General features: G+C 40.5%; 1 protein-coding gene across 1 annotated transcript in view; it reads left to right on the top strand.

Annotated features, from left to right (window-relative positions):
* The first annotated feature begins 533 nt into the window (after nt 1–533).
* The window catches only part of LOC134796928 (WD repeat-containing protein on Y chromosome), a 29,795-nt gene continuing 11,468 nt past the window's right edge, over nt 534–18,860 (top strand). The window contains exons 1-12 of the mRNA XM_063769125.1: nt 534–930; nt 1,712–1,903; nt 3,124–3,235; nt 3,812–3,969; nt 12,831–13,007; nt 14,053–14,229; nt 14,560–14,793; nt 15,196–15,448; nt 15,704–15,840; nt 16,285–16,373; nt 16,446–16,640; nt 17,236–17,361. Coding sequence (XP_063625195.1) covers nt 679–930; nt 1,712–1,903; nt 3,124–3,235; nt 3,812–3,969; nt 12,831–13,007; nt 14,053–14,229; nt 14,560–14,793; nt 15,196–15,448; nt 15,704–15,840; nt 16,285–16,373; nt 16,446–16,640; nt 17,236–17,361 — 2,102 coding nt within the window. The 5' untranslated portion in view covers nt 534–678. The remainder of the gene's footprint in view (nt 931–1,711; nt 1,904–3,123; nt 3,236–3,811; nt 3,970–12,830; nt 13,008–14,052; nt 14,230–14,559; nt 14,794–15,195; nt 15,449–15,703; nt 15,841–16,284; nt 16,374–16,445; nt 16,641–17,235; nt 17,362–18,860) is intronic.

Here is an 18,860-nt window from a genome sequence, read left to right as displayed (position 1 = left end):
AATTCAAAAATCGCTCCCCAGGTCGATCTCAACTGATTCTTGTGTAATTTCATGTGCAAGTTCGATAGTTAATTTTTTTTATTATTATTCAGTTTTTGTTTTGTTTTAATGGTCGAGCCATGAGGAACTAATTATGTTATTGCAAAATTTAGAGACTTAGGGCACGTTGCTCGTATAAAGACGCTGACCACAGGGGATAGATTCTTAACTGGCGACTACTTACGGGAAATAGAGCCTTGGAAATACCTCCTACAAGCTGTACTGACGGTCTGCTCAGGATCGCAAAATAAAAGAACTAAAGACAGAAATTGAACGAGGATTCTTGTGATAGGTCTTTGAACCTGTAGAGAACACCTTTTAGCCAAGCAAGATATGATGAATAGCCAGGGGCGTATTTACCCTAGGGCCATCCGGGCCATGGCCCGGGGCGCCAACCCCACAGGGGCGGCGAAAGCCGGTTTTATTTTTTGTGTAAAACGCTGTCATTCATGAAGTTTGCAAAGCTTTGTATGTGAAGGTGAGCGTACGATTTCCTTTTCCGTTCCAAGTGCGCGAACTTTAAACGTCGCTCACAGTTGACAGTGACTGACACTGCTTTGTCAACATTAAAAACAAACAGCTTTGTGATATTTATTTTGTACTATAGAATTAATCTTATTATTATTTTTATTTAGTACCATGGCAAATGAGAGCGTGGGCATATCGACCTCTTCAAGGATATCGGACGCGTCTCCGTCGCTAACAGTGCGTCAGCGGTGGCGCAACGCACCCTTGCACGAGCGCTGCTCCATGGCCGATATGATAGTACTGAAGAACGCTTTCCAAGAGGCCTTCCTGCACAAATTGCTACCGAATCAATTCAGGGAGCTTTTGAAGAACCAGTTTAACTTAGAATACGATGATGAAGAGTTCAATATATTGTTTCTGAAGGTACCTCACTCGCCTACCTGCTAAATAATCGTGATTATTTAAATTTAACGAAAGATATTTATGAAAGGGGGCCGCTACGTACTGTATTTTGTATTTAAGTACCCTTTGAATACATCAAACTAGTTTTTATGTTGCTGGATTCGTCAATCTATGCGTCCAAAGTTAAAACGGCCGTTTTTGTTTTGAGTTCATAGATCGATGAATTCAGCAACATAAAAACTAGTCTGATGTATTCGAAAGGTACTTAAATACAAAATACAGTACGCAGCGGGCCCCTTTTTTTAAATATATTTCGTTAAATTTAAATAATCACGACTATTTAGCAGTGGCGCTAGTGTGCACGTTGATAGCCTCTTAATATTTTTTACTACGGTCATCTACCTACCAGAAGCGTGCCAAGTTTTATGCCGTGACCATACATAATCAGTATAATCACTCATCACTCACTGACTAGTGTGCCAAGTTGGTAGGTACACCGCATGTACACCGCAAAGTTAGCATTAGCGAACCATTTTTGTTATTTTTGCTGTTAAGCCCCCTCCAGACTATGCGCGTGAATCGCGGGCGAAGCCGTGAACGCAAGTGTGGAGTCGATTTTCGCAGACAGCGAAATCGACTCCACACTCGCGTTCGCGGCTTCGCCCGCGATTCACGCGCATAGTCTGGAGGGGGCTTTATGCTTTGGACCGCTTTCGTGTAGGTCATCAGTTCAGGTCAGGGTACCTAATCATGTCACCTATTTATCCGTGTGAACTATCTTTATTTCCTATACCCGATCCAGATAAACACGAACCGTAACGGCGAGATGGAATGGGACGAGCTGGTGTCGCACCTGCTGCTGGGTTACTTCACCAACGACCCTGAGAACCAGCGCGCGTCGCTGCAGCTCGCTATCATGGGGCGACCCACCATCATGCGCTCACAGCACCGCCATCCCATATCCAAGATATGCTTCTGTCCTGATGTTGAAAAGGTTACCAATATATTCTGAGCTGACAGTTGTACTTATAGAAGTGCTGCCCGACGATTTAACTCTAAATCAGATGCTGCAAATTGTGAAACTGCTATGGTAAGTGCCGCTGCTGAAAGAATAAAAGTACCTATCTATCACTTTTTTGCAGGTCTTAATCGTAAACTCTTCTTAAATCTTATTTAATGCCAAGCCGAACTGAAGCGAATGCTTAATGGGACGTAGTTATGCACAAACGTTCCAACCCACAAGGAGTCACGTCCAATGTAGGGACGCTATAAGTATATAAATAAATAATAATAAATAAATAAAAAAGGCGTAGGGATGTGACGACCCCATCGCCCGCTGGTTTTACCAGTGCAATCAGTCAACGCAGGGCAGCTTGTGGCGAGCTGTTGGGGATTAGCGACCTCACGTACCCGAGCGCTCCTGGAGAGTTCTGTTACCCGCAAGGAGGGTGGGTGGGACAGGATTCTCTGCCTCTGGCTTGCCTTAGCCGGCCGGCCAGAGTGGAGTCGTCAGAGCTATAAGCTCCAGGGGTGGAAGTGAAATATGCATAAGACGCGAGTTGGCACAGTGGCTGTTAACAGCCACTGGGTAGAAAGCGGCGCACACCTCTCTACACCCCTGAGCCGCTCACACCGGTGTTGCCCTTGAGCCATCCTAGATGTCGCTTTTTGTGGGGGCCCATCTTGTGAGGGCGAGTCACCGTCTGCCGGAAATAAAATTGCATACCGTTTTATTAGGCAGGCGTCCGGTTTTTTACTCCATAGCTCAGTTCTTAGTCCATCGCTTTCACCCAATAACCTAGTTCATTTTAGATTCCATCAACTCTCAATAGTCCTTACACCCTGGCGGGTGCTGCCTCTGCGTGCGTCCCATGACACGGGCAAGGGCAGCCTCCGCTCGGTGTACCCCTTACATTTCATTAAAGTGTCAAAAGGGCCTCTACGTGTTGGCTTCGGCTCCGCGCACGCCTCCCAAAGGTCCGGAATACCATTGTTCCGTGATGGGAAAGACATACAAATAATAATAAATAAATAACCCGCATGTTACTATCTCTATCGCACGCGCATAAATTGATTACTGCCCCGCTCACATAGTGGCATTGAGGAACAGGCGGGGCAGGTTTAGGTACGAAATTCTTCCTGTCTAGCGTCCTTACTTTATCAAATACTCAACTATTAACATATTTAAGTATTTTTTGATAATTATGTGTGCAGGATCGCAGCACGACTCAAATGCAGGGCGAGTACATCACCGCCAGCCGCGACGGGCAACTCAACTGGTGGACGCTGGATATGACGATGCTTCGCACCGCTTATTCGTCCAGCCGTCAGTGGACTATTATATTCCTCTCATTTGTCACACATTCATTCCTTAAGAGCAAAGACGCATTTTTAAAGGATCGACTAAATCGAATCCATAAGCATCGGCTTAGCATGTCTATACCGAGTGATTTTGGGCTCGTGACGTGATCCCAAATGTTAGAAGTCATACTGGTTCAGTAGAACAAGGTTTCCCATGGGAGTTCATGGGACCGATATGAAAATCGTAAAAAATATATAGAAAGTCGCACAAGTGCGTCCACTGATCCGCACGCATGACGCATCGGACGCATCGCAAGCAACGCATTTTAGTATTCTATGTATAGAAAGTCGCACAAGTGCGCCCACTGATCCACACGCATCGGACGCATTGCATGCAATGGATTTGAACGGATTTTAGTATTCTTTATATAAAAAGTCACATAAAATGTGCGTCCACTGATCCGTTGCGTGTGATGCGTCCGATGCGGCCATGTGGACGTCTACCTTTATACAAGCATTTGTAAGCATTGTGTTTCTTAAAATCGTATTTTCGGCTGTACTGTAAAAGTATCCCTGTCCTCAAAGCCAACATATCTGCCAGCTTTCCTGAAAGTGCGCACTACATGGGTGACGGACTGCGTGTGCCTTCCCGACGTTAACATGCTGGTGACTAGCTCTACGGAGCGTGATCTACGCTTCTACGACATCACGGCCAAGACCTTCACGCTCAAGATCGTCATCACCAGCTGGGAGTACATGGCTAGTATCTAACAGGATTATATATTTGCCTGTATACTCTTGCTTTATGTATGAACTGTGCCCATGGCACACCCGATGAATGTCAGACTGAGCGAAGCCTCAGGATATAAAACATTGAATATTCTAGGTCTAATCCGTTGTTTATTTTTTTTTTATATACGAAGAGCTGGGTTATATCTTTCTTTTAAAATTAAAAATGGCGATCTCTTTCTGTCTTCACGTAGTTTTAGTTTTGTAAGACAGGGGTCGACAAGAGAAACTCCGGTGAAGACGAAAGGTGGTTTATTTTTATTTCTTCCAGTGTACAATGTTTAAGTCAGAGTCTTACGTTTAGTATGTTAACCTTTTCGACGCCGTGTCAAACACAAAAGCTGTCACTCGGACGCCACGTCACCCAAGTGTCAAAACTGAAATTGAACTTTATGTATATGCATGTAGGTCTATGTTACTCTGTGGTCTGTGACCGATTAATTGGTCTTTGGCGTTGAACCTGCGGTGCGGATATATCGGTCATTGGCGTCCAAAAGGTTAAGCGACACCGTGCGTTCGCGACAATCGCGACGGTGGTTGAGAGCAGAAGGAAAAAGGAAGTTCAGTTACAAATTTGGAGAAAATAGTCTACTAGATCTATATGTTGGTAGTAGTGAATCGCGCGGCCAATCAGGGGTGGCTTCTGAAGGAAGCCAGGCCCTGATTGCCCCGCGAATTGAAGTTTGCACAGAAACAAAATGCGTAAGTAATGGGTACAATTAGGAAATGAGATAAAAAGTGCGGCGCTGGCACAGTGGCGCCACATCACCCCCCCCAGGCAGGGCCGGATTAAGCATGTCGGGGCCCCTAGGCAGTGCAAGGCTCGGGGCCCCCTACAGTCAATTCTGTATACAGCATGTTCAGTTGTTCAGTACCTACAGGGAAATAAGTTTGCGTTTTTAATTTCAATCTTCAGCCGAGACGATCCGAGTCTAGTCAGAGCGATGTCTTTTTCGCTCTTATTGCTTGGACATAAAGCTTTTTTCTATCATTTTTTGCCGATTCCGCGTTGCGTCAAGTGTAGGAAGAGCCCTTTAGGCTTAAGGCCAATCCCCAGTGGAATACCAAAGCTGTGAGCTTGAGCGTCACTTTCCTATCTAAAGGCCCATTTACACGATACAAGATTCTTGAACAAGAATTAGCAATAATTGTATGCAAGTTTTGCCGTGCAATAATTGAATTCAAGAATTGAATCAAAGTGTTTATACATGAGCAATAACCAAAATCTTGAATACAATTATTGCATTCAATTCTTGATAGGCAATATTCTTGACCGTATTTCGTTTACACCAAAGACATTTATTGAACGGCAATAATTGCATGCAAGTCTTGACAGGTCTAAACTAGAAGTTGAATCAAGTATGATGTATTGAAGCCATATTGAAGCAAGAATTGAAGCGATTTGCATTGGCAGATTTTCATTCAATATTGAACGTTTTTTGTGGGTAGTAAAACTGATAATATGAGCAAAAATTATTTGAAATTAGTTAGTTCGGAGATAATTAAATTCATAGAAATTTATAGAAGTCATCAATGTGTGTGGGACACAGAGGATAAAAATTATAAAAACCGTGAGGCTCAAGAGGCTGCCCTTGCAGCTGTTTCTATAAAATTTGGGGTAGAAGGTTTTGGTCCCAAAGAAATAATGAAGAAACTTAAGAGCATAAGAACGCAATATAAAGCTGAAAAGAAGAAAGTGAAGGGTTCAATGGGAACTGGATCTAGCAATGCTGATGTTTATAAGCCAAAACTCGATTGTTTTTAATGAACCTTACCTGTATAAAATCATTTAATGCCAAATAAATCGCGTTAAGTACTTCAACCAAAAACGTACTTATGGTGCACTTAGGTACTCTAAATAACTGAGACAAAGTGCCGAATGAATCTCCAGTTGCCAAGTATGTATGTTACTTCTAGCTTAACGTGAGCCGGAATTGCATTACGCATCACTGTGTTCTGTCTTTGAATTGTAGAACTTATTTTATCGAGCAAGTAAGAAAACTGAGCTTTGTTTACACGAAACATGTTCTTGAACTCGGCTTCATCCTCAGCTCGTAGCTCCCGGCACAAAGTGTTCGAAGCTCCGAGCAAACTTCTTCTGTCTATCCATTTTTTGTCCAACATCTTTTTCTTCTACTTTTGTGACGTTTTTCTAACAGTTTTTCTCGTAACACAGTTGCTACTATAGCAGCGACAAGGAACACACCTTCGCGTACGGAATCCATGTCGACAATAAAATATGAATTGGCAATTCTTGAATTCAATTAATTGCACTAGGCTTCGTTTACACGTATGCCAGTATTGAATTCAAGTTGCTACTTGAATACAAAAATGTCATGTATGTTTAGATAGTGCAAGTTTTTTGTTGCCTCAATTTTATTGTATTGAATGTTCAAGAATCTTGTATCGTGTAAATGGGCCTTAACAATGGCAAATTTTAAGCGAGGCTACGCTTAATTATAAATATATTGAATTGAATTGAATTGAATTTTGCGAGACTGAACAACGATTGTCCGACCATAAGACAAAACGCCGAGCCACATGATTAGAATCAACCTAGTAATAAATAATTTCCATATATTAAAATTATTAGAGTTAGACTAAGATAAGTCTGCAACGATTTTGATAGCACACGCAGTACAAGTGTTATTTTAAACGTCAAACTGCTATGAAATTATGACGTATAAATAACACTTGCACTGCGTATCCTATCAAAATCATTGCAGACTTTTCGTGGTCTAATTGTATTCATTTACCAGTCAAGCTAACATGTAGATAAAGGGTCAACCAAAAAACCTACCAAAAACGCGAGCGAAGCGAGCGCGAAATTTTTATTAACAATATCGCAAATTGTGAAAGCCTCTTAAAGGGCCAGGCCGGGTACCGATCTTCACCTGGGCCTAAAAGTCCGAAGTGAGGCGAGCTTTCATGCCGCGAAGTCAAAGCCGTGCTTCAGGCTTCAGGATAAGTACATAGTTGAGCAAAGACACGAACCAAATTCCATTGTATTAAAAAGCGAGACTGCAGGCCCAGCTAGGCGCAGCGAGGCCAAAGCCTAAGCTGAAGTAGAGGAGATGAGGAACACAAACCAATGGTAAATTGAGGTAAAAAGTGAGGCTGAAGTGAAGATCGAGCTCAGCAATCTCCGCATTGCTTGACAAGCCCGAAGCGTCTTTTAGCGAAGTGAGCTTTCATGCGAGGCCAAGCTACTGAAATCAATATTGATATTTCTTAAAAAGCGACGCCGAAGGGTGAGCTGTAAGGAAGCAGCGCTCTGACATGAACCAATCGTCGAAAAAAGGTCACTTTTGTGACGCAGTTTTACATACATACATTTTGTATGGATCGTCACTAAACTGACACCCCAAATTCGTCTAAAAAACTGGAGACACTTTTTTTCTTTGTTTTCATCAATCTGATTCAATCTCGTGATTCTGAGTCGAAATAACCCAGAAGTTGGGTTGTTCAAAAAAAAGGATATGTTAACATTTTTTCAGAAAACCTTTCTAACAGGGGCCCGTTTATCAAAAGCTTGTAACTTGTAATACAAGCGGATGTCACTTTTTGACAGCTTTTGTTAGAAAGGGACTTCCACTTGTATTACAAGTTACAAGCATTTGAGAAACGGGCCCCAGGTACGCATATACGCCCCGTAAACTGTAACGTAATGCTTCAATTTTATTCCAGTTACATTAAATTCAACAATGGATCTAAAGAAAAACAATAACAAAAGCATACTCATTATTATTAAGCAACTATTGTTACTCGTGAATTTTGACCCTATGAAACATAATTTTATTTGGTGCGAGCTGAGCCGCCGGGGCCCCCTAGCCGAGGCGGGGCCCCTAGGCAGTTGCCTACTTTGACTTAGGGTTAATCCGGCCCTGCCCCCAGGGAGGGAAACTATTAAGGCTAATGCTAATTACATTAATAGTTTTGAAATTACGCAGTGGCGTAGCTAGAGTATATGGCGCCCGGGCAGGCACCAAATTTGCGCCCCCCCCACCAACGAAATGAACTAGAGTCGCACCAAGAAAAGTCTGCAGCGGATTTGATAGTCTACGCAGTGTAAGTGTTATTTATACGTCACAATTTCATAGAAGTTTGACGTTTAAAATGACACTTGAACTGCGAGGGCTATCAAAATCGCTGCAGACTATTCACGGTCTGACTCTACAAAAGGGTTAGGGTAACTTGTTGATCAATGAAACACTAAAAGTTCAAGCCTTTCTATCTCTGGTGTTTTTAAAGTTATGAGTGTGACATTTAGTATGAAGATAAAAAATTTCGTTGGCTATCATATGGCATTCTTGGTTTCTACTTATCTGTAACAGTTCCTGTGTTATAAGCCTTTTTTTGAAAAATGAGTTTTGTTTCATTGTGTACTTGTGCATGTTTTCAATGAAACACTCTAATTTTTACAGTGAAACAAATGTAATAATTATAGTCTACCATGAAACATCCCTAATAAACATTGAAACGGTGTAATAAATAAGTGACATTAATACATATATGCTTTCACTCAATTAATGAGAAAGGAAAGGAGAAAATAGTGGTAGGCTGAAATTAGTTATGTAAAAGGTTTCCGACATATGGAATCATTATAAGATTGCTGAAATATCTAAAAGCGAAAGACTTGTTTCATTGTACACACACCTGAGTTTCATTGTGAATCGAAAATCTGGTCGGCACGTACGGCATGCTGCGAAAAAGGCGCCTTTTATGCCCACGGAGCATGATTGCCAACTAGGTAGACGCGGGAGGGTTTTGAGCATCTCCATGCTTGATTTCATACACTTTCTTGCAACATAGTGTTTATAAACGACTGTTTCAATGTGAGACATGTGTCCTTAACCTTGCCATCAATGAAACATTCAACATATAAACCACCATATCTCAGCCATTCCTAAAGTTAAGTATCTTATATTTTGTCATATGATAGACAAATTATTACCAATTTTCATGGAATTTTAGTTTCACAAATTTTGCACATAGTCTTTAATTATTAAAAAAAAATATTGAGTTTGTTTCATTGTGTGCTGGTACTGGTGTTCAGTGAACATAATGTTTCATTGTATACTACATAAAAATGTTTCATTGTGAGACTAGGGGTGTTTTTTTAATCAATTAATAAAAACTGCACCAAAGAGTGAAAGAAATTTAAAAATATTTAGCTCCAAATAAACTTTACTACACATAGAACATAACAAAAACTTAAAAAACGCCAAACTCGAGTCTATATCTTGGTAAAAAATTGCGAAACTTAAATGAAAAAATTTACTTTTGTTGCACGAATTCACAATAATGCTCGTAGCAACGTGCTCCTTCTCCGAGGCGCGCTCGTGTTTTGGGGAGGTGCTGGGAGTCACTGAGCCTGTCCTTGCTTGACAGACGGCACTAGCTGGTAACACCTAGTTTCCGAGATATCGCAAAGTTACACTGTGTCCGATTGTTTCAATGTAGAACAACTGACCCTACTTTTTTACTTATAAAAGTTTACCTACTTTTAATTTAGACAAATACAGTGTATATGTGTTTTTTTAGTACATCGGTGGGTAACAAGTTTACGACCCACCTGATGGTAAGCGGTCACCGCATCATATGGACGTCTACACTCCAAGCGCTTTGCCGACCATTTTAAAACTTATGCACTTCTTTTTTGCAGATCTCTGTACTGTAGCCTCTCGAGAAAAGGGAACTTATTCAACTTATTGTGGAATGAGCTCCCTTTTTTCGACGAATTTCCTCCCGCCCGCTGTGAAAGGAATTCCTCTTAAACCGCACAGTGCGCGACCATTTAGGTTCTAGGGTGTGAGGATAAACACTCTGCCTACGGCGAGCGGTGCAGTGATGGCAAGCTGTCACCGTTGGCAACAAGGCAGCATGTCAAACAATTCTTCAGACAACAGCTCATTGTACTTACCTACGAGCGGTAGAGAACATTCTGTAATACAGTATACAGGGTGGCAAAAAATAACTGCATTCCCGTTGCCAGGGAGGTTTTAGGATTATAATGAGCAACTTTTACTATAGGACCAACCCCTAAGTGGCGAAAAAAAAATTTGGCTGGTTCATACATTTTGGTTGGTCCATTTTCTATGGGTAAACTTTTTTTTTGCCATTTCGGGGTTGGTGCCGTAGTAAAAGTTGCTCAGTATAATCCCAAAACCTCCCTGGCAACGGGAATGTAGTTACAGACAGACAGACAGACAGGAGACCCCTGACGAAAAAGACGCGCTAACACGGGACACAACTAGGGTTTGCACGACGGATCCGAAATGTATGGGAATATCCGCGGATCCGGATCCAGATCCGGATAATTTCATACATTTCGGATCCGGATTGCAAACCCTTGACACAACTCTGAAGCACTCGGCCCGCTCGCCTTATAAAACGAAAGCATAGCAACTCCCACCGAATATCCCGCTGCTTGATAGAAGTTTCTGGCATAGAGTATTCACATTGCGGGATGGTGGGCGGTAGGGCGCTACCGTCGTCTTTCAAGGTCGAGCTCGAGGCAAAAAGAGTACCTAAAAGATCGGCTTTCTCTTTTGAGCTGTGGGCCAGATTACCATCCGCATTTCATACTTCACAGTGGTGGTAAATACGACTGATAAAAATTTTCCTGCTGTGCCTTTGGCAAGGCGGAGAGGTAGTCTTTTGCCCATTTTGGCGCCACCCCATTGGACGGAGCCCGGGGCACGTGCCCCCTCCAGCCCCTCCCCTAGTTACGCCACTGAAATTACGTTTGAGTTAACATTAACATCAAAATTGATTACACAGAGCTAAAATAGTTACAGGTACATACATGTTAATTTTGTAGGTTGATAGCATTTAAGTATTTTAGAAGTGTTGATCAACAGAAAAGTACTTATTAATAATTTGGATCACAATATTTTATGAATTTACAAAATGTTTATTAGAGTAATTTTACATCGTGTGATTTACAAGAGTTTATTATCACTAACAACAATGGAGTTAAAATGTTGAGATTAATTGTGACGTTCCACGGGAAAAGGTACCTTATGAGGGTTTCTAGTTTCGGAGATATGAAATGTTTTGTAAAGAGGTGAAAAAATGCTCAATTTTTTTTTATTGTGTGATCTGAAACCTTAATGCGTAACGTTTGTTTACCTGTTTTTATTTTTGTTATAAGTTAGTTATAAGCCTAGTAATGTCGTCTCAGAGTTTAGTAGAAAAGGTACCTTATGGAAAAAAGATTGAAAATTCCCAAAAAAACTAGTCAATACGGGAAAAGAAGTTTGGTAGAGAACTGTATTAGCATTCTGCAAAACTAATTTGATAATTTCAGTTCTGGTTGGGGCGCCTCGCAAATATTATAACCGTACATAGACCGACATCACAAATCCAAGTAGCCTGCTATTATACCAAAGTTACTCTCGTCAAGTCTTTCTTAACTAGAATAATCTTCATTTGGTTTGGTCGCATGCAGTAAATCAGCCATTGGTTTGCTGAAAAATGCCAATACCCGACGCATTACCTTATGGAATATCTGAGGTCATTGAACCTCAATGCCGCTTATCTTCAATAGCAACCGAAATATATTATTGATAAGAAATAGACGATTTATACCATCTTAACCCCAAAATATTATTAGTTTATCCTAACTGTTCCATCATCATCATGCCTCATCATGTAACTTAATCACAAGGTACCTTTTCATTACATACAAATTATTGGTCTTTTTAAGATTATTATGACGAAGAACTAATTAAATTTGGGGCAGTTTAATGTAAATTAATATTTTCTATTCATAAAAGATAAACTGTAATATGATTGATATTTTGTAGTGATGTATTATTAGATTTATTTCCATAAGGTACCTTTTCGTAAATGTATGGAGCAAATACTGTTATTGTTATGTAAGTTTAAAGTGGCATAAGGGGTTAAATATAGTATTTAGTTGGGGTTTTAGGATTTATTTCATTTGAATGACAGAATTTCTTTCATATGTGCTCAGAAAAATTGATTGTGTGTCACATTAAAAGTAAAAATATTCAATTTTGTGATTTTATATGAAAAAGTCAGAAAATACATTTTCACCTCTAAATCGGTATTGTTTTTTGCTTAAACTGTCTGTCAGTGTCGTTTTCTAATAGATAAAATTTAAATCTTGAGAGCTCATTGCAATCAATCGTGAAAATGAAATAAAACTTTATTTTCAAGAGATTGGTTAGTATACACATAAATCAGTCGATATCAAAAGTTTCTATTTCCATTACAGAACAAGTCGCAATATTTTTTTAATCTCAGATATATAAGGTATTATTATTTGTACTCAACTATGTAACTTACTTCAGGAACATAGTTTTTTAGGCGGCTAAACTTAAAACTTCTCTATCGTAAAGTTGCTCATTTCACAACATTATTTTCAAAAAATCATATCTCTGTAACTACGCAACCTAGAAGGTTGATCTTTTGTGTTATCGATAGCTTATTTATTGTAGATTACTGGGGTATGCATAACTCCATACCCGCCATAAGGTACCTTTGACCGTGGGACGTCACAATTAGAGAAAATGACTATGTAAATTTAGGATACAGAAATGTGATACTGTAAAATGACAATGATAACATAAGAACATTAAAATAAGGAGCTATATATTCAGCCTAGAGAATATAGTAATATAGCACTTTACAGGAACATGTAGGCATAAATGGTAAAATTGTAGGCCGTGTAGGCCTTGTTACACGTTACACAGAAAAACAACACTTAGTGGGTACAAAGTAGGAAATGAGATAAAAAGTGCGGCGCTGGCACAGTGGCGGCACAGTTTTAATAAATTAACTTATCGGCTTTCCTTTTATAGATATGCACAATGTACTACTACTTCCAAAAGGACATAAACGAGAATTGCATCCTGATACTCGGAGATGCTGGAGGATACGTGCGAGTTCTGCAGTTCTCGCCAATCGAGCGTGGACCATTCCGGAATGAATCGGGGAAACCGTTGCAGACCGTGCGACATATTGATCTACAACGCAGGGTATGATTAAAAAATATAGGGCAATGGTTGTTTTATTAACAGATACATATCGAATTGGAGAATCATTATTGTATATAATTGCATGAATTGCATGAAATTAAATTAAAAGCGTAGTCTATAAGTTTCGGGTTATTCTTGTACATAGTCAATTTAGTTAGTATAAAAACAATATTTGTACGCCAGTCATGGCAAATTGCATGAAATTAAATTAAAAGCGTAGTCTATAAGTTTCGGGTTATTCTTGTACATAGTCAATTTAGTTAGTATAAAAACAATATTTGTACGCCAGTCATGGCAAAACAAGGATCGTACAAAAACAATGTAACACCTATATACACGATGATTTTTAATCGGTGATCAGGAAACAATTTTTTTTATTCACTTTATCGATGGCGATCACATTTAACTATGAAACCAACTGCGAAATCACGAAAAAATAATTAACTCTCTCATAGAAAATATCAACATCGGACCAGCCCTACTGTATGAAACAGGCAATTTTTTTTTGTGATTTCGAGGTTGGTTCCATAGTTAAATGTGATCGCCATCGATGACTGAATTAGAAAAATTGGTTCCTGATCACGGATTACATTTCTTGGTGTAGGTATATATATACGCTTGTTTGATGCAAATAAACATTCATTCATTCATTCATTCATTCATTCATAGCCAGGGGCGTATTTTGATATTTGACGCCCCGGGCGCCAATACGTTTCGCCGCCCCGGGCGCCAATACGTTTCGCCGCCCCAGAAGTCAAGGAAGAAAAACAAAATGCGATCCGCGGTTGGCGCCCCGGGCCATGGCCCGATGGCCCTAGGGTAAATATGCACCTGTACATAGGCATCGGTACTCTCGTAGGCACTCTTAACTCCGATAGTAAAAAGGCAATAATAATTCTATAAGATGGGTTCAGCTTCAGAATCATAATAATACAAGTACTTACTGAATATTGTTTCAAACTGACCGTTAGCGGGATATTGCGAAACCACACTACAGTTATACGGACTAAAGCCAATAAATCTTATGTTTGTTTGTTTCTACCAGCGCGTGCTACCAGAGTTACGCCTGATTGAAAAAGCTCGGGTCCATTCAGATTGGGTTCGACAAGTTTCATACTACTCGCCGCTGCACTGTCTCGTGTCCTGCGCCACGTGCCCTGACGCACTGCTCATGTGTGACCTGCAGGGCTCCAAGACACACAACATGTTCCGTGTCGATAAGGTAAATCCGTAGAGGCTGATTGAAGCTTATAAAAATGTACACGCATTGATCTCAATATGCTGAATCGATTTTTCCATAAATTACCAAGCCTGTTACTTGCAACCTTTCACGACTTCAAAAGAGATCGCCTCGAAGATTATGGGCTCAAAGGCCTCAAAGCGTCTGCTTCGAAAATCTCGGCCCAAGTTTCCAGTACGAGTTTTAAAACACAATTTGGTTTTGCAAGTCAGGCTGACCCCATGCATGAAAGGATTTATTGATACGTAATCCAGGTGTCGCCGTCAGTGAAGACGACTGAAAGGAAGGACATAATCGTTCCTTAATTTTTAGGGTATCCTATGCTTCGCGTTTGATGAGGAAGCCCATGTACTAGTGACAGGCGGGCCAGACTGCACGGTGCGCGTGTGGAGCCCCTTCGTTCCTGCCGCACCTAACTTGGTTCTCCAGGGTCACCACGCGGGCATCGTTGCCCTCGTGCTACAGAACGGCGGGCAGACCATCTATTCGCTATCGAGAGACAGGGTTATCAAGGTCTGGGATGTTCAAGGGCAAAATTGTGTTCAGGTGAGATACCGCACCTATTACCTACGTACATTCTAAAGGGATGAAAAATGTCGCTATTGGTACTGGAACTAAGTATCTACTTTGGATTTGATTTCTTAAGAAGTTCTACAATATGATCAATTAATTATAACTTTTAGTACCAGTAACATAAAGATTTGAAGATAAACAATTTGACATGATGTCAATTTTGTCCGTTTTGTCCAACTCAACCTGGTCGTTAAACTCCCTTTGCTTACTGGGCGAGTCGAAATCTCTGGTGCACCAGTGTAACTGTGATTTCGAGAACACTAAGAAGTTTGAGTTATCATTATCATCGATCGCATAAATAATGGCTCGCCGAGTCTTTGACCCGCAGCCTGCGATCGATAAGCGCTTAGAATACATCTGCGTACACATTCACAGACATATATAGACGTGCCGGCTGAAATCGGCGAGCGTACCCCGATCTCAGCCGTCTACAATCCAGCTACGCGAGAGTTTATTCTGGCAGCCATCAAGATTGCAGTTCTGGTGTTGGATGAACAACTAAACACGAACCATACGGATGGCTTTACGCATACGAGAGCGATTGCGAAGGTGCTCTACAACCCGCTCTTTAAAGTGATAATCACTTGTGGGTTGGATAGCATCATCATGAACTGGAACCCGCTAACTGGTTAGAATTTGTATTTAGCTTTGGCTAGTAGGTATTATGAATCGTTTATTTCCATCTTTTACCGCGTGCAATGCAACCATTTATGCAATTCACCTTAGTAGATACAGTCAACCACCACCATGGAACATTGGTGTTTTAAATAAGATTACAAGAAATTGTTTGTCAAGTCTTTGAATGTAGATTCTACTTCATTGAATTTTATGCGTACCGACCTTATCGTCTATCGTGGCACACTTATAAATATATCATGTAAAGGGAAACGCAACGTGATGGTGAGGGATGCACATACCCGGCAACTGCATGGTGAGCAGATCCCTGTGGAGATCACTGCCGCTTGCTTCGACCCCGGTTACCAGCTGCTGTGTACCGGCGCTAGAGATGGTTCGCTTAAGGTTAGAGATTGTATTTTTACGTACAGAGACGTACTGTTCAACGAACCCGATGTAGGTACTTATGTCGCAGATATTGTAATATCATTATTTCCGAGCTGGAGGCTTAGCCAAGATGCCAATCGTTTGCGCCGTAATAGCGAAAGAAACGCTAGTATCGCTCTGTCACACTTATATGGAAGAGTGATAGAGAGACATTAACTTTTCGTTCGCTACGGCGCAAACGATTGGTAATTTAGCTAGGCCCTCTGTTCTGCAGTCTGTGCAGCATACACAAGACCTAAAAAATTAAGGAGATGTACCTTTTGGGATTTGGGATTTATTGTGATATTTGGGATGCGATTAGCGACAGCTTCTTTTTTCCTCCAAGTTCTTGATTTTGAAGAAGTTTGAGCTTCTTCTCCTAAACTATAGCAGCACCACGTATTTTTATTCTAAATATTACAGGTTTGGAATTTCAACACTGGATTGTGTCTGAGAACCTTGTCGATTGAGTACATGTGCGAAGTTACCGGCGTGTTCTGGGTTGAAGGACGGTAAGTAAAGCACTACTGCCATAAAATGTTCCATCTGGCGATTCCAATGGATGAAAAATGTTTTGCTTGCAGCATTATGGCAATGGGGTGGAATCGACACGTGACAGAGTTCGAGGACACTGGCACAGCCACAAAGGGCAAGTCATGGGAGACGCGGCACAGCGAGGATGTCCTGGCCGCGGCGGCGCGTATGCCATTATCACTTGCTACCAGCTCCTATAACTCCGAGATGATACTATGGAAGTTGGAGACTGGTCAGCCCTACAGGTGAGAGGAAGGGAAAGACATCAGCGTGGCCACGGGGATGGACCTGGTCGTGGTCAACCAACAGTAAATGAGAACAACAATTTTTAATTAGGAAAGCCGAATAGACGAAAGCTACCCACTAGACAACAAAACGCGGCCGTAGATTGTGAAGAGGATGTTCATTAGGTAATCTATTTTTTTATAATGAAGCAAGACACGCATCACGCATCGCACCACGCACGCCTCACCACGTAACGCATCGCATCACGCATCATGACGCATCTTGTCGTATATATCAGGCTGTCAAGGAGAAGGCAGAGGACCGCCAAACATGGAAATCGCTCCACCGGCAAGACAAAAGAGTCTAACTCTTAAATATATGATGTTGATGATGAAGCAAGACATGGACATAAATTTAGTTGACATATGTGAAACCGATTCCTGGTGCCTCGGTTGGCTATGTAGGTACCTAGTTAAACTTGAAAGGCGGACGCCCACTAAAATAAATGACATGCATGAGTCAACTGTTACCTTTGCATGCCGCTGTGGGTGTGAGGGAGGAATAAGTATTAGTAGCTTGTTATAATTATATTTGCCAGCTACGTTTTTTTTACAGAATGTTCTCATGTACGGAGCCCATGCTGCGCATCAAGATGCAATTCAACAAGCGCGACTTAAACCGCGGTGCTAGTCCAAGCGGCACGGGTGCAAAACGGCATTCATCGTCCGCGCACAGGCCCAGGTATACTTATAGGGATACCACTAGGTATACCAGGTATCCAGGTCAAGGTATATGGATGGGCTATGCTATGATATCATAATTATATGAGACATCCACCAGGTCATGGGCTTATTAATTGCCCTGAAAAAACTTCAAAAATCTTCACTGAATTGTTGATCCGTCTGAACAGCTTCTAGCGAACGTAAGTAAAATACAATCAGGAAATAGCAGGATCAATTCCCGTAGCATAACTTTTTAACTGTAGGTATTAGGTACGTACGAATTTTTAAACTTACTATATAGTACAGCGGCCCAAGGGCCTTATACACTGTTTGATGTGACTGGACAGTATCCTACCGACGAGTGGTATCGTTGTGTTCGGTAGAGTTTACTGAGTACGAAATAAGAACTCGTCACACACAAGATATGTATATTGTCATGTTATTTTCTCGAACTCCCCATCGGCATACAAACCTCCTCAAGGTTTTGCCCACGATGGGTCTTGTAATAATAATGTACTTTAATTAGCTTATTGTTCAATAAATTAAAAAAAAAAAAAAACTTTCTAAGACCGTGGAGGGGTTAACTGTGACGTCACAAAGATGGCGGTCCCGGGTTTCAAAGTTTAGATTGTTACTCGGCAAGTTATTATCAGATTTTTAAAAATGAGGTGTCATGTGAAAGCTGATGAAATGTAGAATAAAACATGCTATATAACTAAAAGTGTAATTTAATTAATTTTTTTTATTTGCAAAGATACGAAAACTTTACATTAGTCTTTTTTTCTCACCCAAAAAACACAATGAAAACGGCCACTTAGAAAAAAAATATGTCATATAAATAATTTAGGTAGGTGATTAAGCTACACGTTACTTCTTGAATTTTGTGAATCCGATAATAAACAAGTAAACTACGATGATTACACCGCGGGCGCGGCGCAGCGAACCGCGCGCGCTCGGTTACTTGGAGGCGCGGGCGCGACTGAGAATGCTGTATCAAAAACAAATTAACATTTTTAAACAAATCCTATATCAAATGAAAGATATTTAAATAACCAATAAAACGTGGTTGTAAACTGGAGCTTGTCATCTTATACATAAGTACATAGAAATAAACATATAATAAAAATCCATAGAAGTATTCACTTTACTTTTATATTTAAAAAATAACGATTATTAGTGAGAGTTAACGAAAATAATGAACCAAATTCATGTTATTAAGCGTAAGTATCCTGGCAAGCGATATCTCTATAACTCAGAAAAATAAAATAAAATAAATAAACCGTTTTTCACGGAAACAGCATTTACATAATAGGTACAAACTCCGCCAAACTGTATAACAGTTTGTTGGCAGAAATAGGCTCCTCTCTTAACATACTGTTTTAGGCTATTTTACTTATTTACGTATTTAAACTATTTTAGATACTAGTATAAGTTACAAATATAAGTTCAATATAACATGACATTCTTTAACTTAAGTTTATCCTAGCTTCATATTGTTTCAACATGAGCTTTTTTTTT

The sequence above is a fragment of the Cydia splendana genome, chromosome 1 (genome assembly GCF_910591565.1).
Source record: "Cydia splendana chromosome 1, ilCydSple1.2, whole genome shotgun sequence".
Classification (NCBI taxonomy): domain Eukaryota; kingdom Metazoa; phylum Arthropoda; class Insecta; order Lepidoptera; family Tortricidae; genus Cydia; species Cydia splendana.
The sequence above is the reverse complement of the archived record's forward strand: the minus strand, read 5'-3'. Positions and strand labels throughout refer to the sequence as shown.